The sequence below is a fragment of the Xenopus tropicalis genome, chromosome 8 (assembly GCF_000004195.4).
Source record: "Xenopus tropicalis strain Nigerian chromosome 8, UCB_Xtro_10.0, whole genome shotgun sequence".
NCBI lineage: Eukaryota > Metazoa > Chordata > Amphibia > Anura > Pipidae > Xenopus > Xenopus tropicalis.
The window spans coordinates 134,076,500-134,101,866 of record NC_030684.2 but is presented as its reverse complement, the minus strand read 5'-3'; the positions used below and the strand labels follow the sequence as shown (position 1 = coordinate 134,101,866).

General features: G+C 40.5%; 1 protein-coding gene across 2 annotated transcripts in view; it reads left to right on the top strand.

Annotated features, from left to right (window-relative positions):
• The first annotated feature begins 9,614 nt into the window (after positions 1-9,614).
• LOC113455423 (major histocompatibility complex class I-related gene protein-like) overlaps positions 9,615-25,367 on the top strand; it is a 73,981-nt gene continuing 58,228 nt past the window's right edge. Inside the window, exons 1-4 of one of the 2 annotated variants that reach the window (XM_002940060.4) lie at positions 9,615-9,825; positions 20,681-20,938; positions 23,308-23,586; positions 24,241-24,513. In XM_002940060.4, coding sequence (XP_002940106.1) covers positions 9,771-9,825; positions 20,681-20,938; positions 23,308-23,586; positions 24,241-24,513 — 865 coding nt within the window. In that variant the 5' untranslated portion in view covers positions 9,615-9,770. The remainder of the gene's footprint in view (positions 9,826-20,680; positions 20,939-23,307; positions 23,587-24,240; positions 24,514-25,367) is intronic. The other variant, XM_031890278.1, reaches the window with a different exon arrangement.

Below are 25,367 nucleotides of genomic sequence, written 5' to 3'. Positions count from 1 at the left end.
GTGGCAAAGATCATTGGTGATTGCAATGCTGCTGTTTTAACCAATCACAGTATTCACTAAGCTAAAAATTAAGGGCAATCTGGCCACACAGTATTATCAATAGGCTATAGACAGTATAAGTGTTGAACAAATCTGTTTGCTTTGGCAAAAAATTCGGGAAACTGGAAAATTTTTGAAACACGGCTACCACATGATGCAACCGCAATGTATTTTACAACTTTTTTGATGCAACCGTAACTTTTTTGATGCGACTGTGACTTTTTCCTCACTCACCAAATTTTTTTCACTGGGAATTTTTGCGGGCGTTTCGGGCAAAAAATATCCACCAATGGCAAAATGCAGAATTTTGCCGCCATCCATGCCTAACGAAAAATTTTGCTGATTATTATTTTATAGATACTGTAATAATACACTTGCTCAGCTGATAGCACCAAGCAACTCACAGGCATAGTTCTTGTGCACAAACTGCCATTTATCAGGCAGGAATTAGGGCTAAGCAGAAGAGGCAACTGCCTATGGTGCTTTCTTGCCGTTGTCATTGAGTGGCAATCCCCCCATGATATTACTTTTAAAGTTTTAAACTTTACCCAACTGTGCATAGGTGAGCCTGTCTGGTGTGCTATACCTGGGAGAGGTAAGTATGATGGTGGTGGGACACTGCGCTGGCCCAACTAATTGGCACCCCCAGTGAATTTGGCTTTCCTTGTTCTTAAATTTCTTAGGTTTCTTAGTTTTCACAGTGTGATGTTATTAATGCCCTAATAGGCATCATATTGCGGCATGTAAGTGAGCAATAATTTCTAAATATTTTATGTAACATCTATAATGACATCATCAGGTATGTAAGGGCTCAGGAGACTTTATAGGCGACTTCAACAAAATCCATGGGGCAGAAACAGTTGAAGGAGAAGAAAAGGCATTTTGGCATTTTGCTGGCAATAGATTTGCCACATTAATACAAGCTAGAACAAGATATTTATTATACAGAAAGCTTTACCATACCTGAGTAAAGAGCCCTAGAAGCTCTCTCTGTTTGTTTAAGATAGCAGCTGCCATTTTAGCTTGGTCTGAGTAGCCTTCCCTGCTGCAGCTCTGGCTGCTGGTAGCTCAGATTACACAGCACAGTTGGGAGGGGGAGCAAGAGATGATGGGAGGGGGAGCAGGAGAGGGAGAGAGGAGCAAACTGAGCAGACTCATGCCCCAAACCTGAAGGATGTTTCTGAGTGGAAGTCTGATACAGAAGAACATGTGTACACAAAAGAAGAAAAGAAATCCTGTGTTTCTTCAGCGTTTCTTTGAGTGCTTATGGCAGTATTTACCAGTAGTGATGGGCAAAAAGTTTCGACAGGCATGGATTCGCGGCGAATTTCTGCGTTTCGCCATTGGCGGATTGTTTCGCAAAACGGATGAAAAATTTCGCAGCAGAAAAATTCGCTGCACGTCCAAAAATTGTCACCGGCATCATAAAAGAATAGTCGGGGGCGACAAAATAATAGCCGCGTGACGAAATAATAGCCGCGTGTGACGAAACAATAGCCGCGGGAGACGAAACAATAGCCGTGTGACAAAACAATAGCCGCGGGCGACGAAACAATAGCCGTGCGACGAAACAATAGCCGCGTGCGACGAAACAATAGCCGTGTGACAAAACAATAGCTGCGGGCGACGAAACAATAGCCGTGCGACAAAATAATAGCCGCGTGCGACGAAACAATAGCCGTGCGCGACAATTTTTTTTTTTGTCGCACGACATTTTCTCCGTTTCGCGGATCTTTTGAAAGATTCGCAAATTTTTCGGCGAAACGAAACGGAACAGATTTGCTCATCACTATTTACCAGACTTAACAGCCCATTTTCTAGTTTTATACAGTACCCTAAGGGGCAGATTTATGATAGCTTGAGCCTTTTTGCAGGTTTTAGGTGCCAACCTTTTTTTCTTTTTTAAAAAGCTCACTGAGGGGAAATATCCCCACTTGGCAACAAGTGTACGGAAACCACTCAAGTTCAGGAACTCATGCAATCATAAATCTGCCCCTATGTGTGCTTTAAAGGGATTTTTTTCAAAGAAATGTCATAACATATATTGTTTTGTAGGTTGTTACCCATAGAAACACCCAAATAACTATTTTGTCACACTGTGCCTTCAAAGAGAAGACGAAGTGAAACCTTTTTAATCGCATTATGATACAAAATGAACGTGATATTGTTTATTACCAGTACTTATTGTTTCAGTTCTATCCACGACAAAAAGCACGGATCTTGTGAACCATAGGAACTGAAGTGAGCCCTTGTGCCGGGGTTAATTTGAGGTCCTGTCCAGGAGATGATTGGAATGTGAAGTTCTGCAGAAGTTTTGTGAAGAACAAGAAGAGTTCCATCTTAGCCAAATTCTCTCCGACACAACTTCTTTTACCCAAAAATCACAAGGCAACCATCAAGGATGATCCTCTATTCATCAATTCAAAAATCATTGACAGATTTGCTCATTACTATACAAAGGCTGAAACTGTCATTGGAACAGGAGACAATGTACCTGCTGAGAAGGGAAGGAAGGCCTCATTCTTTACAAAGTTTCCCTCGGAGTCAAGGAAATGTTGAGCGTAAAACTCATCTGGTTTTTCAAAGTAAGGCTTATCCCAAAGTTTGCAATGGGATCACTTGGGTGCCCTAAAAGATATATAATAATAAAATAAGTTTGATTAAAGTGTTTTGTAGGGAACAGATGACAAAAAATACATTTCATCTCAAGGCTTATCCACGTTAATGACCAACAAATTCTCCTACACACAATTCAATGGTATAAACCTAAATAACCTGTAACATATTATTGCGGCTGCTCCCAGGCAGACACCATTACATTGCCACCCTCTTTCTCAGCTGGGCCCTGGGCAGCGGTTTAAAGGCATTAGGGAGCTGACCTGTAACTCTACTTTAGTATGTTTTAAAATCACTGCAGTTAACAGTGGTAGCAGTTATTTTTAACTAAATAAAAGATTTATCAAATGGTGCAGAAGTACTTCCTAAACAAAGCAATGGATATGAGTGGTGTAGCAAAGGTCAAGTAGTTCACAGTGGCCCAGACACCCATATACCCCATGTTGCCCACACAGAACTTGTAAAGGATTAGTCTCACCGCTCAAAAAGATCTCTGTGTAACAATCCCCTCCAGGGACAACACTAGCCTGAATTCATTTCCAATTGGTAGTTCCTTTAGAGAGCTAATTCCACACTACTCTCCTTGGTGGAGCCCAATACTGCATTTTCTAAGCAGGCCTGTCTAACTCACAACTCCTATCATTTAACCTGCTATTTATACTTTACTTCTGTTATGGGTTTGCTGTGCTTTGACTTCTGTAAGGATGCAGATTTCCTTAGGGTCCCAAGTACAATACTGGGACCTTATGCTCCAGGTTCCCTGTACATCCACCCCTGGTACAAGGCGGAGACTAAAGAAGAAGAGCCATGTGTTCTCATACATTATATAAACTGTGGACAGGAATTAATCACAACATTCCTGGGCAATTAGGAAACCTCCCTTCCACAGGGCATAGGTAATAGAACCAGAACTTACTGACCGAAAGTGGAAGTTAACCCCCTGGGTCCCCTACAACTGCATATAATATTTTTTCAAGAATTTTGTAAATAATTGTTTTTTCTTTTTGTTTTTTTTTAAATAAGCCTATTTTATGAACTAAAGAGGGGAGGTTTAAGAAAAAGAATAAAGTGCAAAATATGGGATCTCTAAATGAGTGCAGGGATTTTGGAAGAACAACTAAAACAGAACCACAAAGCAATATTTAGTAATTGTAGAGGGAGCTTCCATGGTGATTACTCTGCCAAGGTAAAGAACCCTTCAGATCTCAGTTCTGCATCTTTATTTCTTATTCTTTCTTTATATTCTGCATTCTTTATTATATCAAATAAACCCAATAGGGCTGTTCTGCCCCAATAAGGGGTAATTATATCTTAGTTGGGATCAAGTACAGGTACTGTTTTATTATTACAGAGAAAGGGGAATCATTTAACCATTAAATAAACCCAATAGGGCTGTTCTGCCCCCAATAAGGGGTAATTATATCTTAGTTGGGATCAAGTACAGGTACTGTTTTATTATTACAGAGAAAGGGGAATCATTTAACCATTAAATAAACCCAATAGGGCTGTTCTGCCCCCAATAAGGGGTAATTATATCTTAGTTGGGATCAAGTACAGGTACTGTTTTATTATTACAGAGAAAAGGGAATCATTTAACCATTAAATAAACCCAATAGGGCTGTTCTTTGCTCTCTACCTTTTATAGAAGGTAAAATCCAGGTGTAGAGCATGGTGGGTGACATCAGGAACGGGGTTGGGGACATCAGGGGCAGATGACAGTTTGCGGGCATATGATGTCAGGGGCAGAGCTATGACAGTACAGTCAGCAATGCGCTAAGCAGTACACCAATCACTTTACATTCCTGTCTTGATTTCCTAATTTCGAAATCCAGAAAGGACAGACAGTTTTCACCCAGACAGGCCTTTCATGCCAGTGTATAAGGGGACAGAGTAAGTAAAAAAACATGCTGCTTGTACACCACCCCCCTTCCAAATTAACCCTTGTAAACTATTAATGAATCACATAAAATGCAAGCGCAAATATTTGCATTTTTAGACGGCTTTTTGCTCAAATAAAAGTCAGCAACTGTAGGGTTAACTAATACAGGAAGTGCATAGACAGCAGATCTGTCAACTCCCCCTATTTTCAGGCCCGGATTTGTGGAGAGGCCACAAAGGCCCGGGCCTAGGGCGGCAGAAGTTTAGGGGCGGCATGCCGCCCCGCCGCAAAAAAAAATTTAAATTTGGCTCCCATACGGAGCAGTCGGGACCTCTCCCCACTGCTCCGTATGGGCATTTTAAGGAACGCATGCGCACTGATGGGATCGCTTTCGCGCATGCGCACTGGGGGCGCTTTAGCGCATGCGCATGGGTGGGGAGGGGGTGACCGACAGGGGCGGCCTCGGGGTGCCCAAAACAGAAATCCGGCCCTGCCTATTTTCCCAGGGGTTATGCGATTTTTGACCCCCTCCCCTGGTCTCCCAGCACTTTACATCATTCCCATGGGTTTTAAGGATTACTGACATGGGAAAACATGTTTTTTTTTCAAAACCCATCAGTGAATAGAGCTTCTCCAGCAGAATCCTGCATGGTAATCTGTTTTTCCCATGGGGCTAGCCATATTCTTCATTTCCCAGGGTGCCACAGCCATGTGACCTGTGCTCTGATAAACTTCACTCACACTTTACTGCTGCGCTGCAAGTTGGAGTGATATCCCCCCCCTCACCCCCAGCAGCCGATCAGCAGAACAATGGGAAGGGAGCAAGATAGCAGCTCCCAGTAGGTATCAGAATAGCACTCAATAGTAAGAAATCCAAGTCCGGCTTGGGACTCCTCCAGTTACATGGGAGCAGGAGAAACAATAGGTTAGCTGAAAGCAGTTCTACTGTGTAGCGCCGGCTCCTTCTGAAAGCTCAGACTCAGGCACACTTTACTGCTGCGCTGCAAGTTGGAGTGATATCCCCCCCCTCCCCCCCAGCAGCCAATCAGCAGAACAATGGGAAGGGAGCAAGATAGCAGCTCCCAGTAGGTATCAGAATAACACTGAATAGTAAGAAATCCAAGTCCAGCTTGGGACTCCTCCAGTTACATAGGAGTAGGAGAAACAATAGGTTAACTGAAAGCAGTTCTAATGTGTAGCGCTGGCTGAAAGCTCAGACTCAGGCACAAGGCACTGAGATGGCGCCTACACACCAATATTACAGCTACAAATACATTTGTTGGTTCAAGCTTAGGGACCCACTCACTATATACTGTATATATATATAGAGTATACATGTCACACTATACTTTATATATACAATATAAATGTCACACTATACTGTATATATAGAATATAAATGTCACCCTATAATGTATATATAGAATATAAATGTCACCCTATAATGTATATATAGAATATAAATGGCACACTATACTGTATATATAGAATATAAATGTCACACTATACTGTATATATAGAATATAAATGTCACACTATACTGTATATATAGAATATAAATGTCACACTATACTGTATATATAGAATATAAATGTCACACTATACTGTATATATAGAATATAAATGTCACACTATACTGTATATATACACTATAAATGTCACACTATACTGTATATATACAATATAAATGTCACACTATACTGTATATATAGAATATAAATGTCACACTATACTGTATATATAGAATATAAATGTCACACTATACTGTATATATACAATATAAATGTCACGCTATACTGTATATATACAATATAACTGTCACACTATACTGTATATATAGAATATAAATGTCACTAGAGATGTAGCAAACTTTTCGCCGGTGAACTAATTTGCACGAACATCGGGTGTTCGCGTTCGCGCAAATTCGCTGACTTTTGCTAATGTTCGCCACTTTGGGTTCGCCGCCGGTTTTTTTTGGCGCCGCATTTTTTCGCCTTGTTTTTTACGCCGCGTTTTTTCACTTCATTTTATTGCCTATGCATATACATAGGAATAGCTTGCGTTTTTTTTTTTTTATTGCGTTATTTTTTTGCGGTTTTTTTACAAGTATTTTTCAGAGAAGTTTTTGCCCTTGATCCCCCTCCGGCATGCCACTGTCCAGGTCGTGGCACCCTTTAAACAACTTTAAAATCAGTTTTCTGGCCAGAAATGGCTTTTCTAGGTTTTAAAGTTCGCCTTCCCATTGAAGTCTATGGGGTTCGCAAAGTTTGCGAATATTCTCGAGTTTTGGCGAAAGTCCGCGAACGGGTTCACGAACATTTTCGGCGATGTTCGCTACATCACTAAATGTCACACTATACTGTATATATACAATATAAATGTCACACTATACTGTATATATAGAATATAAATGTCACACTATACTGTATATATACAATATAAATGTCACACTATACTGTATATATAGAATATAAATGTCACACTATACTGTATATATAGAATATAAATGTCACACTATCATGTATATATACAATATAAATGTCACACTATACTGTATATATAGAATATAAATGTCACACTATACTGTATATATACAATATAAATGTCACACTATACTGTATATATACAATATAAATGTCACACTATACTGTAGATATACAATATAAATGTCACACTATACTGTATATATAGAATATAAATGTCACACTATACTGTATATATACAATATAAATGTCACACTATACTGTATATATACAATATAAATGTCACACTATACTGTATATATAGAATATAAATGTCACACTATACTGTATATATACAATATAAATGTCACACTATACTGTATATATAGAATATAAATGTCACACTATACTGTATATATACAATATAAATGTCACACTATACTGTATATATACAATATAAATGTCACACTATACTGTATATATACAATATAAATGTCACACTATACTGTATATATACAATATAAATGTCACACTATACTGTATATATAGAATATAAATGTCACACTATACTGTATATATACAATATAAATGTCACACTATACTGTATATATACAATATAAATGTCACACTATACTGTATATATAGAATATAAATGTCACACTATACTATATATACAATATAACCGTCACACTATACTGTATATATAGAATATAAATGTCACACTATACTGTATATATACAATATAAATGGCACACTATACTGTATATATAGAATATAAATGTCACACTATACTGTATATATAGAATATAAATGTCACACTATACTGTATATATACAATATAAATGTCACACTATACTGTATATATAGAATATAAATGTCACACTATACTGTATATATACAATATAAATGTCACACTATACTGTATATATACAATATAAATGTCACACTATACTGTAGATATACAATATAAATGTCACACTATACTGTATATATAGAATATAAATGTCACACTATACTGTATATATACAATATAAATGTCACACTATACTGTAGATATACAATATAAATGTCACACTATACTGTATATATAGAATATAAATGTCACACTATACTGTAGATATACAATATAAATGTCACACTATACTGTATATATACAATATAAATGTCACACTATACTGTATATATAGAATATAAATGTCACACTATACTATATATACAATATAACCGTCACACTATACTGTATATATAGAATATAAATGTCACACTATACTGTATATATACAATATAAATGTCACACTATACTGTATATATAGAATATAAATGTCACACTATACTGTATATATACAATATAAATGTCACACTATACTGTATATATAGAATATAAATGTCACACTATACTGTATATATACAATATAAATGTCACACTATACTGTAGATATACAATATAAATGTCACACTATACTGTATATATAGAATATAAATGTCACACTATACTGTATATATACAATATAAATGTCACACTATACTGTAGATATACAATATAAATGTCACACTATACTGTATATATAGAATATAAATGTCACACTATACTGTATATATAGAATATAAATGTCACACTATACTGTATATATAGAATATAAATGTCACACTATACTGTATATATACAATATAAATGTCACACTATACTGTAGATATACAATATAAATGTCACACTATACTGTATATATAGAATATAAATGTCACACTATCCTGTATATATACAATATGGTTTATATAAAGAATGCAGCTGTGTAGCCATGGGGGCAGCCATTCAAAGGAGAAAAGGTACAGGCACATAGCAGATAACAGATAAAACACTATTGTATTCTACAGAGCTTATCTGTTATCTGCTATGTAACCTGTGCCTTTTCTCCTTTTTTCCAGCTTGAATGGCTGCCCCCAGGGCTACACAGCAGCTTATTTATATAAACTATAGTAGTGTTACTGTAGCAAACACACAATTTAACCAATGCAGGGCAACTGTACATTATATTTCTTTTACTTTAAAACTCTTTAATTTTTTGGTGTTACTGTTCCTTTAAAGCGATACTGACAGCCAATGAAAATTTCTTTTTACACCTCCTGTTGTGTTTTAATTTATCTCAGCTTTAAATTCCTTATAAACTAAATCTGCAAAGTTTTTTTCACTTCACAATTATGGTAGCACGAATTACAGACCCACGGAGCAGCCATGTACATTCCCCTCTTCCGGGTTTTAGAACCCGGAAGAGGCGAGGAGCAAGGAAGGGGGTGGAGGAGCTCCTTGAAGCAAACGGCAAGCTAAAACCTCCCAGTTTATGACTTAGTCCTTTTGACAGATTGAGAAGCTACAGTTGGGCTGCCAGACAGTCGGGTTCAGGATCTTGAGTAGGATTTATGTAGATTTATGTAGAGAAACAGGGCTTTTAGGGCCTATAGGTAGGTTTGGAAGTACTGTAGGTTCATATTTTCATATGAAATTTTTTGGTGTCAGTATCACTTTAAAGAGTTTAATGACAGTCACAGGCTCTTAAGTGACAGTCACAGGTTCTTAGCATCATGCACAGTGTATAAACAGAGCAGCAGTAACGGCTCAACCCACCTCCTGTTTTAGTCTCACTTTCTGTCCGATAACAAACTGCTCTCTCTCTCTATCTCCTTTTTACTGGAAGTGAATTATTTTCTTATCCCTGTCAAATCAGTGCAAAATAACTGATTTCTTTGCACGTGAAACTGACACCAAGGATAATTTGAGAATGACGTGGGTTGTGCTTCTGCTATTCAGCCTTGGTATCCCAGCGGCGTATAGTCGTAAGTATTATCCTGCGCTCTTTATCTTCTTACCCACAGCTCTCTCTTATGTCTCTAACTACTACATGTATGGGACCTGTTATCCAGAATGCTCAGGACCTATATCTTAATTGGGATCAAGTACAGGTACTGTTTTATTATTACAGAGAAAAGGGAATCATTTAACCATGAAATAAACCCAATAGGGCTGTTCTGCCCCCAATAAGGGGTAATTATATCTTAGTTGGGATCAAGTACAGGTACTGTTTTATTATTACAGAGAAAAGGGAATCATTTAACCATTAAATAAACCCAATAGGGCTGTTCTGCCCCCAATAAGGGGTAATTATATCTTAGTTGGGATCAAGTACAGGTACTGTTTTATTATTACAGAGAAAAGGGAATCATTTAACCATTAAATAAACCAAATAGGGCTGTTCTGCCCCCAATAAGGGGTAATTATATCTTAGTTGGGATCAAGGACAGGTACTGTTTTATTATTACAGAGAAAAGGGAATCATTTAACCATTAAATAAACCCAATAGGGCTGTTCTGCCCCCAATAAGGGGTAATTATATCTTAGTTGGGATCAAGGGAAATTGTTCCCTTTTCTCTGTAATAATAAAACAGTACCTGTACTTGATCCCAACTAAGATATAATTACCCCTTATTGGGGCAGAACAGCCCTATTGGGTTTATTTAATGGTTAAATGATTCCCTTTTCTCTGTAATAATAAAACAGTACCTGTACTTGATCCCAACTAAGATATAATTACCCCTTATTGGGGCAGAACAGCCCTATTGGGTTTATTTAATGGTTAAATGATTCCCTTTTCTTTGTAATAATAAAACAGTACCTGTACTTTATCCCAACTAAGATATAATTACCCCTTATTGGGGCAGAACAGCCCTGTTGGGTTTATTTCATGGTTAAATGATTCCCTTTTCTCTGTAATAATAAAACAGTACCTGTACTTGATCCCAACTAAGATATAATTACCCCTTATTGGGGGCAGAACAGCCCTATTGGGTTTATTTCATGGTTAAATGATTCCCTTTTCTCTGTAATAATAAAACAGTACCTGTACTTGATCCCAACTAAGATATAATTACCCCTTATTGGGGCAGAACAGCCCTGTTGGGTTTATTTCATGGTTAAATGATTCCCTTTTCTCTGTAATAATAAAACAGTACCTGTACTTGATCCCAACTAAGATATAATTACCCCTTATTGGGGCAGAACAGCCCTATTGGGTTTATTTAATGGTTAAATGATTCCCTTTTCTCTGTAATAATAAAACAGTACCTGTACTTGATCCTAACTAAGATATAATTACCCCTTATTGGGGCAGAACAGCCCTATTGGGTTTATTTAATGGTTAAATGATTCCCTTTTCTCTGTAATAATAAAACAGTACCTGTACTTGATCCCAACTAAGATATAATTACCCCTTATTGGGGCAGAACAGCCCTATTGGGTTTATTTAATGGTTAAATGATTCCCTTTTCTCTGTAATAATAAAACAGTACCTGTACTTGATCCCAACTAAGATATAATTACCCCTTATTGGGGCAGAACAGCCCTATTGGGTTTATTTAATGGTTAAATGATTCCCTTTTCTCTGTAATAATAAAACAGTACCTGTACTTGATCCCAACTAAGATATAATTACCCCTTATTGGGGCAGAACAGCCCTATTGGGTTTATTTAATGGTTAAATGATTCCCTTTTCTCTGTAATAATAAAACAGTATCTGTACTTGATCCTAACTAAGATATAATTACCCCTTATTGGGGGCAGAACAGCCCTATTGGGTTTATTTAATGGTTAAATGATTCCCTTTTCTCTGTAATAATAAAACAGTACCTGTACTTGATCCCAACTAAGATATAATTACCCCTTATTGGGGGCAGAACAGCCCTATTGGGTTTATTTCATGGTTAAATGATCCCCTTTTCTCTGTAATAATAAAACAGTACCTGTACTTGATCCCAACTAAGATATAATTACCCCTTATTGGGGCAGAACAGCCCTATTGGGTTTAATTAATGTTTTATTGATTTCTTAGTAGACAAGTTATGAAGATCAAAATTACAGAAAGACCCCTTATCCAGAATACCTTTGGTTCCAAGCATTCTGGATAATGGGTCCTATACCTGTAGTTTAACAGATTAACTCTGGAAAAGAATGCCATGCCTTCAGTAGCAGAATAGATGACAATACATCAAAATGTGGTGGCCAGGGATTGTCACTGAGGGAAGCACTATAGCCCCCAGCCTTTCTGTAATTGCCGGTACTTCTTTCCCCAAGCTGCTACATTAAATAGGCCAAGTTTTTGCACTAGATTTTTGTGCTTGTTAGATGAGCTGTATTACTTCTGCCCCAGGAAAAAGTAAATAAGCCCTTGAGCATGTAGCCTTCAATCTGGCCCTGGGGAGGTTAAGGCATCTTAAAAGCTAAATAATCAATGTAAACAGTACCTCCGGCCTATAAGATCATTGAATTAGTGAAGGTAACCGTGCTGTACAGGGTTTAAAAGCTCCAGCTCTCAATCACAGTGTACACCCCCACCGTAGGTGTTAAATACTGAGCCATACAAAGCCACTGAGAGAGAGCACCACAATGCAGTACCTGCTGCTGAAATGTTCTTTATTGACACAACATGCTTCCAGCGCTAAGGCTCTTGACAGTGCAGCGTCAATTACGCAGGCTCCCTTACCTTAAGCTCTTTTTCCTCACCCTCAGTACCTCAGAGACAATAATGACATCCAGGATGTGATATATAACAGACCACAGCTTTATTAACAGAAAATATGTAAATATAGAAATACAAAATAATTTATAAAATGATCAACATTTAACAATAACCCATGGGAATGCTTGCCCACTCCACACCACCAACTATGGCTGCCTGCCATGCCGATCACCTTCCGCAGCAGCTTCAGGTGGGCAAGTGAGAGCCGGCAACCAGAATCCACTGCTCTCCTGGGACCCTTGTCCGAGGAGGTTACCCTCTACCTTTTGACCCCATGTGCCAAAACTGGGGCTTAGCCCCCACCTTCCAGCAAGCATTCCTACCGCAAGCTGTGACAGCATAAACAAACCCCTACCCAACCCAGTCTACCTTGCTTGTATTCAAGGGCGGATGGGTGGGACAATCAGGGCTGACTCTGCCCTATTTAAGCGCAGCCCTCCTCACACACATTGCCTTAAAGGAACAGTAACACAAAAAAATGAAAGTGTATAAAAGTAATTACAATATAATGTACTGTTGCCCTGCATTGCTACAACTAGTGTGTTTGCCTCAGAAAGGCTTCTATAGTTTATATAAATAATCTGCTGTATAACCCCGGGGGCAGCCATTCAAAGGAGAAAAGGCACAGGTTACTCAGCAGATAACATATAAACCGCCCATTATATGGGGCTTAACTACTAGTTATCTGCTATGTAACCTGTGCTTTTTCTCCTTTTTTCCAGCTTGAATGGCTGCCCCCATGGCTACACAGCAGCTTATTTATATAGTAGCTTTTCTGTAGCAAAAACACCAGTTTTTTGCAGAGCAACAGCACATTATATTTTAATTACTTTTAAACACTTTAATTTTTTGATGTTACTGTTCCTTTAACATTGGTTAACATTACACACTGTGGCTTGTGCGTAGTTTGTGTTTCCTGTTTTGGCTCCTTGTCTTGCTCCTCTGCTCCTTAGCCTTGCTTCCTTTGCTCCTCTGTCTTGTTCCTGTTCTTGTTCCTTGCTCCTCACTCCTGATCTTTGCCTTTGGTCCTCACTTATCCCTTTCCATCCTATCTAGTCCATGCCAGTTCTGTCCCGTCCTATCCTGTCCCATCCTGTCCTGTCTGGTCTATGCCCACTCTGTCCTGTCTGGTCCTGTCTGGTCTATGCCTGCTCCGTCCTGTCCCATCTGATCTACGCCCGCTCCATCCTGTCCTGTCTGGTCTACACCTGCTCCGTCCTGTCCCATCTGGTCTACGCCCGCTCCGTCCTGTCCTGTCTGGTCTACGCCCGCTCCATCCTGTCCTGTCTGGTCTACACCTGCTCCGTCCTGTCCCATCTGGTCTACACCCGCTCCGTCCTGTCCCATCTGGTCTACGCCCGCTCCATCCTGTCCTGTCTGGTCTACACCTGCTCCGTCCTGTCCCATCTGGTCTACGCCCGCTCCGTCCTGTCCTGTCTGGTCCCGTCTGGTCTATGCCTGCTCCATCCAGGCTGTTCTGTCTGGTCTATGCCCTGTCCTATCCTGTCTGTTCTACGCCCACTCTGTCCTGTCCTGTTTGGTCTATGCCCCCTACGTCCTGTCTACACCCACTCCATCTTGTAACAGCCCCTGCCTGAAGGACTCACCTTCCCTTCTCCCACTTGTAACAACTGCTAAGTGTTAAAGAGACAAGAGTAAGGAGGTTCCTGTCTCATAGAGCTTATAATCTAAGATCTTTGTGTAGGGGATCACAGAACCCTGTCCCCTGTTTCTTAGTCTGTGATTTCATCCAGCCTAGCTACAGACTGGGGAGGAACATGATTGGCTGGATGCCCCAGTGCACGTCTGGGAGAGGTGTGCTTAAGCTTTGGAGCCAAAAATCTAGGGGCGGACCCAGCAGTTTATAAAGGGAGCCCCTGCTGTTGTTTGCCAGTGTTGAACGAGAGAGCCAGAGTGAGCAGCCAGTACAAAGTGTTGTGTGTTCAGATTGAAAGAATAAAAGTCCTCTGTGGAATCTCTGTGTGTGTCCCCTGGTGTGAACAGGTATTGCTCGTTTGCCTGCTACGTGGGAGCAGCCACCCCTTCAAAGGGGAAGGTACTCTGGGGCAGGTAGCACTACCTGGGGGGACTAAAGAGCTCTTGGGGAAGGGACTGAACTGATTTTAGGGGTGAAAAAAGGGAAAGTTGTGCTCAACCACTAAATTTTAAACCATTAGGCGGGGGTGCAATGAGGTTGTGACCACAAAATACATAGAAACAACAACAAGAGATCCTCTGCACTTACCCATTATCAATATATACAGTATAGGACATTAAGACATTCTGTGCATTAAGCTACTAAGAAATGCCCTTCCCTTTAAGCAAAACAGGGATTGTTTGTCCATATATTGCAATATACTTCAAGCTGGCCAACTGCATCAAAGTCATCCCTTCTGGCCTGTCCTACACTGACTTATGCGATTCATTAAGAATTCTACTGCTTCAATATGCGTTTAGCCAAGGGACTAAGTTTTACCTGCAACTTTCTTGCTTTCAAGGTTAAAACCCCCATATGGTTGCCCTTTTATTGGCTCCATTGGGATCACCTGACTCCAGCTGGGAAGGGTGGGAGCTACAACATGGAGCTGGCCCCTGCTCCTGTATAAACTATAGCAAAAAGGGGGAAAGTTGTGCTCAACCACTAAATTTTAAACCATTAGGCGGGGGTGCAATGAGGTGCAATGATTTTAGGGGTTGGGGGTCTATCCGGATCCAAGTTGGGACTGGGCACCTACAGAGACTGTGCCAGCTGTGGATAGCCCACACAAGTTCCTCAGGAAAGGATTATCAGTTATCCATAAAGCTGTTTTATATTCTATTTCAACAGTTATATAAAGATATTGCTGCAAAACTGTGTGTGATTATTCCTAGTGGAAATCCCCTTGAGATGTGCTCCTCAGTGTCCACTAGGTGGCGGCACTGCGCTAAAATCCCAGTTCCCTTAAAATCAGTATCTTAAAATCCTAAGAGGGCCAAATCTCATGGCGAGATTCTGCCGGGCTTCTGCTGAATATCCTTATAGATAGACCGCGAGAGGGTTCCCCATGATATTGATGCGGGAGATGAAGGGCCATGGAGGGTTGTTCTGCCAGATCTGTCTGATGACGCAGATGATTTAACTACCCATGGTGACACTTTTGTTCCCCAGTTTGCAGTTACAGCACCGGGAGGTGTGCTGCCCAATAAGAGACTGTTTGATTCACCAGTCAAGTAAAGCAAAGTCCAGAGCGTGGTCTCCAAGGGGAGTTGGCCTAGCTCGGGAGGCCAGCTGGATACCCCTGATATTGTGAGTGCGCTGGGACTACTGACTGACCAACTGACTCAGCTGGCCTGGAATGGTAATTTTAAAAGACTTAAAGTGTTTTCAGGCTCAGATCCTGTACCCTCGGGTGAGGAGTCCTTTGAGAGTTGGAGAGACTCCACTGTGGTGTCCGTCAGAGATTGGGCCGGCCCTGAGGCGACCATGAGGAGGAAGATCCTTGAGAGTCTTCGCTGCCCTGCTGTGGATGTGGTGAATTCCTACCTAGTTAGTCACCCTGATGCTACTTCAGGCGACCTGATTGAAGTCCTAGAGGTGACGTTTGGCCCTGTAGCGACTACTACAGAGATGCTCCATCACTTCCACTCTACCTTCCAGAAAGAGAAGGAAGCCCTGTCTGCCTATCTGGTGCGGTTGGAGCAAGGCCTGGGACTGCTGGTGAGTCGTGGGGTAATCCAAAGCTCTGAAATGGATTCCCTGAGAATTCGCCAAATGAGGAGAGGGACTTTGAATAGTGACCTTGTTGCCATGACAATTAGAGCTCCCTACCAGGATACACTAACCCCTGGCTATGTTGCTCTGATGGAGAGAGTTCAGCGGGAGGAGGCTGATGCCTATGTGAGGGTGAAGAGGAGTTACACCCAAGGGCATGCAGAGAAGTCCCCTGCTGATGCAAAACTGCTGGAGGAAATATGAAACTTTGCAAAGAGTTGGAAGAGTTTAAAGCTCAAATGTCTGAGAGAGCCAAAACCCCAACTGAGATGAGGAAACCCCCAAAGTGCTACCGGTGTGGGAGAATAGGCCACATACAGCCAAACTGCCCTGTTCCTGATGAGGGTGAGGTCCAGTCTGCGCCATGTAAAGTACGCCGCGGCGTAAGAAATTCCAAGGGAAATGTTACAAGTGCCATGTGATGGGTCATCAGGCCCAGAACTGTAAGACTTAGAAAGGCCCAACAGTACAGAAGTCCTACTATGAGCCTTCCATATCCAAGAGTGAATCCACCGAAGGAGATGAGGGGTTGAGTCAAAGGGAGACTGCTGTGGAGAACCCTGTAAAGTGTTGTACTGTTTCTGAGTGTAAGGAGGTACGGCAAGCGAGGTCATTGCCGGTTTGTCCAAGGGGAGAATGTTACAATTGATTGATTTGTTTTTCTTTTTTTTCAACCCTGCCTGGGCTAAGTAGAAAATGTATCATTAACAGAAAGCTCCCAAATACCCCAGGGTCTGGCAAGAAATATATTTGGATCCTGCTCACAGTTGGGGCCCTCACAGATGTAGTTAGTGGAGGGTGTAATGGGCTATGTGGTGCACACTTACTAAATCATCTGTAACACAGATACTTGGTCGGATAGTGGCTAGTGATGAGCGAATCTGTTCCGTTTTGCTTCGCCGAAAAATTAGCGAATCTTTCAAAAGATCCGCGAAATGGCGAAAAATTCGCGAAACGGCGAAAATGTTGTGCGACAAAAAAAAATGTCGCCCGCGGCTATTATTATTTTGTCGCGCGGCTATTGTTTCGTCGCCCGCGGCTATTATTTTGTCGCGCGGCTATTGTTTCGTCGCCCGCGGCTATTGTTTTGTTGCACGGCTATTGTTTCGTCGCCCGCGGCTATTTTTTTGTCGCGCAGCTATTGTTTCGTCGCCTGCGGATATTGTTTTGTCGCACGGCTATTGTTTCGTCGTACGCGGCTATTATTTCATCGCCCACGGCTATTATTTTGTCGCGCGGCTATTGTTTTGTCACGCGGCTATTATTTTGTCGCACGCGACTATTCTTTTTTGAAGCCGGCGACAATTTTTGGACATGCGGTGAATTTTTCTGCGGCGAAATTTTTCATCCGTTTCGCGAAACAATCCGCCAATGGCGAAATGCGGAAATTCGCCGCGAATCCATGCCTGGCGAAACTTTGCGCCCATCACTAATAGTGGCCCTTACCTACAGTATTTATTCACTAAGGTCTTGAGTTTGAATCTGACCTAGGCACTATCTGCAAGGAGTCTGTATGTGCTCCCCGTGTCTGCGTGGGTTTCTTGCAGGTACTCTGGTTTTGAAAAACATATTGGTAAGTGACCCTAAGAGAATCTAAGGATAACAAACAAGAACTGTAAAGCCCTGTGTAACATGTCTGTGCGATATAAAGGGGGAATAATAATGATATAAAACTAATAATATAAAACTGTACTGTAAAACTGTACTGCACTATACTGGTACTGTACCTACACCATGACAGGCTTTGGACACAAACACAGCCACCATCATGCCTAAGGAGTTTAGGAACCTAGACTTTCTACACTTTATTTCAGAAATTAAACCTATACATTTATATACAGTGGAGGAAATAATTATTTGACCCCTCACTGATTTTGTAAGTTTGTCCAATGACAAAGAAATGAAAAGTCTCAGAACAGTATCATTTCAATGGTAGGTTTATTTTAACAGTGGCAGATAGCACATCAAAAGGAAAATCGAAAAAATAACTTTAAATAAAAGATAGCAACTGATTTGCATTTCATTGAGTGAAATAAGTTTTTGAACCCCTACCAACCATTAAGAGTTCTGGCTCCCACAGAGTGGTTAGACACTTCTACTCAATTAGTCAACCTCATTAAGGACACCTGTCTTAACTAGTCACCTGTATAAAAGACACCTGTCCACAGAATCAATCAATCAAGCAGACTCCAAACTCTCCAACATGGAAAAGACCAAAGAGCTGTCCAAGGATGTCAGAGACAAAATTGTAGACCTGCACAAGGCTGGAATGGGCTACAAAACCATTAGCAAGAAGCTGGGAGAGAAGGTGACAACTGTTGGTGCGATTGTTCGAAAATAGAAGGAGCACAAAATGACCATCAATCGACCTCGCTCTGGGGCTCCACGCAAGATCTCACCTCGTGGGGTGTCAATGATTCTGAGAAAGGTGAAAAAGCATCCTAGAACTACACGGGAGGAGTTAGTTAATGACCTCAAATTAGCAGGGACCACAGTCACCAAGAAAACCATTGGAAACACATTACACCGCAATGGATTAAAATCCTGCAGGGCTCGCAAGGTCCCCCTGCTCAAGAAGGCACATGTGCAGGCCCGTCTGAAGTTTGCCAATGAACACCTGAATGATTCTGTGAGTGACTGGGAGAAGGTGCTGTGGTCTGATGAGACCAAAATAGAGCTCTTTGGCATTAACTCAACTGGCTGTGTTTGGAGGAAGAAAAATGCTGCCTATGACCCCCAAAACACCGTCCCCACCATCAAGTATGGGGGTGGAAACATTTTGCTTTGGGGGTGTTTTTCTGCTAAGGGCACAGGACAACTTATTCGCATTAACGGGAAAATGGACGGAGCCATGTATCGTGAAATCCTGAACGACAACCTCCTTCCCTCTGCCAGGAAACTGAAAATGGGTCGTGGATGGGTGTTCCAGCACGACAATGACCCAAAACATACAGCAAAGGCAACAAAGGAGTGGCTCAAGAAGAAGCACATTAAGGTCATGGAGTGGCCTAGTCAGTCTCCGGACCTTAATCCAATAGAAAACCTATGGAGGGAGCTCAAGCTCAGAGTTGCACAGAGACAGCCTCGAAACCTTAGGGATTTAGAGATGATCTGCAAAGAGGAGTGGACCAACATTCCTCCTAAAATGTGCGCAAACTTGGTCATCAATTACAAGAAACGTTTGACCTCTGTGCTTGCAAACAAGGGTTTTTCCACTAAGTATTAAGTCTTTTTTTGTTAGAGGGTTCAAAAACTTATTTCACTCAATGAAATGCAAATCAGTTGCTATCTTTTATTTAAAGTTATTTTTTCGATTTTCCTTTTGATGTGCTATCTGCCACTGTTAAAATAAACCTACCATTGAAATGATACTGTTCTGAGACTTTTAATTTCTTTGTCATTGGACAAACTTACAAAATCAGTGAGGGGTCAAATAATTATTTCCTCCACTGTATATATATATATATATATTTCCTTAACCCATAGAAAGAGAAACCATGCAGCTCTCCTAAGAACTGCAAAAGTTTATCTTGATGTGGCACAATGTGAAACTGCAGGTTTTGTTTTGGATATATACAGTGAGGAACATAAGTATTTGAACACCCTGCGATTTTGCAAGTTCTCCCACTTAGAAATCATGGAGGGGTCTGAAATTCACACTGTAGGTGCATTCCCACTGTGAGAGACAGCATTTAAATGCTGTGAGAGACAGCATTTTTAAATGCTGTCTCTCACAGTGGGAATGCACCTACAGTGTGAATTTCAGACCCCTCCATGATTTCTAAGTGGGAGAACTTGCAAAATCAAATACTTATGTTCCTCACTGTATCTGCATTAGCCCCTTCCCCTTTTTCTTATTTCAGTACCATCCCCCCATTTAATAACGGCATTAATAAAGATTTAAAAAAAAAAACTCAGACACGTACAAGGTTTTTCATTGGCTGCACAGGGCCAACCATTTAAAGCACCCAACCAACATGGATATTTTCCAAATTTCACTGCCCTAAAACCATTAATACAAGATGTAATCTTTTACCCTATTGCATTAGTGATTTTTTTTGGCAGGCATGGGTTGATGGATCCATTGGCGGATTGTTTCACAAAATAAGCACAACTTTGTTGCAGAAAAATTCACTGCGCGGCAAAGTCGAGCAGCAAAGAAAATGACGCTCATTAAAAAATGACGCTCCATGTCTTCTTCACCCTAAATCATTTCTTACTATTCATCCATAGTCTTATAATTATATTGACTGTCTTATCTTTTTTTTTTTCTTTACCAAAATGTACATAAATTGGGGTGATTATAGGGTATACTTGAGTAATATTGAGAATTAACCTTTTATATTGTTTTATACTGTTTCCCCTGCAGGGAGCCACACGCTGAAGGTTTACACAACTAAGCTCACAGCTCCGTACCCCGGGCTCCCGGACTATATGCACATGGCGTATGTGGACGATCTGCGCTACGCCCGCTACAATAATGAGTTCAATCGCTGTGAGTACTGGATCCCAGCGCTGAGCACCCTGTATGAACGCATGACCATGCAGAAGAATTACACACACAATTTTAAGATTTCCCATAATCAGAAAACCAAATTATTAACTCATCTTTATAACAAGACGTCCGGTGAGTGTGAGCTACAGTGTGTGCCAGCGACGTATCATCTTGTTCCTTTTTCATTATTTTCTTATCAATAATAACAGAAAGAATAGACATCAGACTGCATAAATATATTTCAAAGATAAGATATATAGGGGCATATTTATTACAGTGTGTAAGCCAACATCACCAATGATGTTGCCCATAGCAACCAATCAGATCTTTTGTTTTGTTTTCTAACTAAAGATGGCCTTATGCAGTAAGATTTGCTCGTTTGGTGAGGTTGCAAAATGATCGCATTGGAATAGGAATAGGAATGAGCTGGTGCGGTCCCCAATCCGATGAAAAATCAAACCTGTCCGATCAACATCTGGCCAATTTTTGTAATAAAAAGAGCAAAGTTTACTACTGGTCTTTTATCTTATAACAGCCAATTTATAAGGCAGCTTTAACTGGTCGACTGAAAGAAAAGATATGATTGGCTGCTATGATTTACTAGAGCTGTACAAACCATCTGCCTTTTATTACTTTATCTGTTTCTGGTACACAATATTACAATGGAACTAGAAAGAGAAGTTTGAGAACAAACTTCATGTTGGGTTGAAACTGAATGAAATCTGATCTGTTATTTAGAAGCCTATATCTTGTTACAGAATTGGAATTACACCTTGGGCCACAGTTATATAGTAAAAACCACTGTGCAAATTTTGGGGACCCTGGTGTTAATACTGTGAGAATGGCATCAGGTTGGATTTCCCCACTGAAAGTAAACAAGTGACATCTGATTGGCGGTAGGTGGCTCCACCCACTTTTTCTAACCTGGAACTGCAGTTACCCAGTGACTAACTCTGCAAAGTTTAGGGACCCTGGGATTAATAGTTAAAGAATGGCAGCAGTTTAAATTTAAACCAATAAAAGTCAATAGGTAAATTGTGATTGGTGGTTGGTGGTCATGCCCACTATTTTGGCCTTGAGTCAGAGACACCCAGTGACAAACAGTGGCACTCTGGCATAAATAGTGTGAGAATGACAGCATTTTAAATTTAAACCAATAAAATTCAATGGATGAAATCTGATTGGCTGTTAGTGGCCCAACCCACTTTCCAATTTTTGAACTGCAGTCCCCCAGTGACCAACTTTGCAAATGTGTTTGACTGTTGGTGGCTCCGCCCACTTTTTTCTAACTTTGAACTGCAAATACCCAGTGGCTAACTCTGGAAACTTTAACAACCCTGGAATTAATACTTAAATAAAGGCATCAGTTTAAATATAAACCAATGAAATTTAATGGGTGGAAATGAATTGGCTGTTGGCTCCATCCACTTGTTCTAACCCTGAATATGTAGTCAGCCAGTGACTGTGCAAAGTTTGGGGACCCTGACATAAATAGTGTGAGAAAGGCAGCATTTTAAATTTAAACCAAAAAAATGTAATAGGTGAAGTCTGATTGGCTGTTGTTGATCCTGCCCGTTTTTCTAAACTTGTCACCCAATGACAAATTGTGCAAAGTTTGGGGACCCTGACATTAAATATGTGAGAATGGCAGCAGTTAAAAATTTCCCCACTGAAAACAATGAAAGAAATGTGATTGGCTTTTGGTGGCTGTTTCTAACCTTGAGTACGTAGTCACCCAGTGACTGACTGTGCAAAGTTTGGGAACCCTGGCATCAAACCAATAAAATTCAGTAGGTGAAATCTGATTGGCTGTTGGTGTCTTCGCCCACTTTTTCATAACTGCAGTCCCCTAGTGACCAACTGCGAAAAGTTTGGAGACCCCGGTGTTATTACTGTGAGACTGGCAGCAGGTTGGATTTCCCTATTGAAAGTCAAAAGGTAAAATCTGATTGGCTGTTGTGGCTCCACCCACTTTTTCTAACCTTAAATTGCAGTTACCTGGTGCCTAACTCTGCAAAGCTTGGGGACCCCGGTGTTATTACTGTGAGACTGGCAGCAGGTTGGATTGATTGACTGATTGGCTGTTCACAGCTCCACCCACTTCTGAGCATCCAACAATTATCCTATTTTCATTCAGGCTGACCCCCAAGTTTGGGGGCTGTAGCCTCAAAGCTGTAAGTGCGGCAGCAGTTTGAATATCCTCCCTGTCAAAGTCAATGGGAAAATTGGGGGGTTCAGAGCGGCGCCACAAACAGACGGGGGGCGGGATCGCTTAAAAAAGCACAAGCAACCTGCTCCGCTATAGGGCGAAGAAGTGTGGGGAGTTTGGGTGTTGTACCCCTAAAACTGTAGGAGGAGTAGCGTTTAGAAAATGGGGGGCGCTAAGAATAAGAAGAAGCGGAAGAATCAGCCAAAGTCAAAGAACAGTCTGTGGGGTTTTCAACTGAACATACAGTAATTATTACATTGAGTATTTATGAGTCAGTACATCTGTGTTGCAGGTAAGGATGCCATTCATGTTTACCAGACTAAATCTGCCTGTGAGATGCATGAAGATGGAACCATTAGTGCATATCAGGAGGTGGCATTTGATGGGAAGGAGCTGATAGCCTATGATTATCAGATGGAAACTTTTATCCCTACAACACCAGAGGCTCAAGTGGTCGCCCAGATTTGGAATGAAGATTATGCCAAGAGGGAAAAGATTTACCTGAAAAACCTCTGCACTTATCGTTTTTCGAAGTATCTCAATGCGTTAGCAAGTGACCTGGAGAAATTAGGTGAGAAAACAGACTAATGTTAAGGCTATTCAAGGGGAAATGGCATAAAGGTGTATTTGCCTGAGACATATTGGGGGTCCATGACCACAGTTGCTCTGTGTAAAGTGCAAATGTAGTTGGAAGTTGCCATATTTCTTTTACCCCCCCATCATTCCAGTGTTATTGAGTGGACAATGTGGCTGACTCTCTCTCTATCTCTTTTCTGTGCGGGAATATCAAAACAGATTCTGTATCCAATGATTTAGAAAATCACACTAAAAATCATCTAAAAGAAAAAATAATTTTTTAGAGAAAAAATCAGTTTTAAACAAGAAAGAAAGAAAAGTGGCTGGATAACTTATTATAACTCTGAATTCGAATTTTCAGAGGGAGAAGATAATCCTTAACTACCTATTCAGGTACTAAAGCCACTCTAGTCTAAAAAATAAAGCCTAGAGGTAAGGACGTCTCTTGTTTAGGGGAGACACAGGTCTGGGGGAACCCCAGGCACCCACAGAGAAACATTTGTGATGTTATGAATTGTAAAGGTAAGCAGAACATTTTTATATTTAGAATTTTAAATCGTGGCAACAATCTTCACTTTCATTGATGTTTTTAGTGACTTTTTTAAATTATTTACATTTCACAACTTTTTTTTCTTGCTTTTTATCCCAGTTCCCCCCAAAGTGAAGGTTTCCATCTCAGAGTCAGAGAGTGGCGCAGAGCTGCACTGCCGGGTGTATGGGTTCTACCCCCGAGATGTGGAAGTGAAGTGGATAAAGAATGGGAGAGATGAGATTCACTCAGAGGAGGCAGCACAGATCCTGCCAAACCCTGATGGCACCTATCAGATCAGAGTCAGTGTGGGGGTAACACCAGAGGGGGGCGCCACTTACTCCTGCCATGTAGATCACAGCAGCTTGGAGAAGGCACTGGTTGTTCCCTTTGGTGAGTGTCTTTATGGCCATTTGACATAATAAGAATCTAGCAGAGGAAGTGTCCCTTGTGCTTGATATAATATAGCTATGGTGTTGCTTAAAACTGGCTATTAGAGGGGTACATTACACTAAACTGTTAGTATATGGTGTACCTAGTGGGCATGATCCCTAAATATAGGTTACAGATTGAGAATAAGCCTAGTTGCTATCCATGTTGCGGTCATGTTGCTCCTATTGAATATCCTTGTCACTGCCAAATACATCCATTCCATCTCTTTGGTATTGTGAAGGTTCCTAAAGGGCCATTGCCAACAAGATATATAGATTTTTAATAAAGGGTAAATAACTACACCCACAAACCACATAATGGAGGTACCATGTGAGACCCTAGGGGGTTAAAACACTGGTATGAGCAAGGAGATCAGATGGGGCTTATCTGAACATTCATACACAACTAAGGGATTGATTGATTGGGTTTATTCAATTTTGAAATGATTGTTTAGTAGACGAAGTAAATTACAAAAATTACAGAAAGACCTTATCCAGAAAACCCCAGGTCCCGAGCATTCTGTATAATGGGTCCCATATCTGTACTGTTTTATTATTACAGAGAAAAGGGAATCATTTAACAATTAAATAAACCCAATAGGGTTGTTCTGCCCCAATAAGGGGTAATTATATGTTAGTTGGGATCAAGTACAGGTACTGTTTTATTATTACAGAGAAAAGGGAATCATTTAACCATGAAATAAACCCAATAGGGCTGTTCTGCCCCCAATAAGGGGTAATTATATCTTAGTTGGGATCAAGTACAGGTACTGTTTTATTATTACAGAGAAAAGGGAATCATTTAACCATGAAATA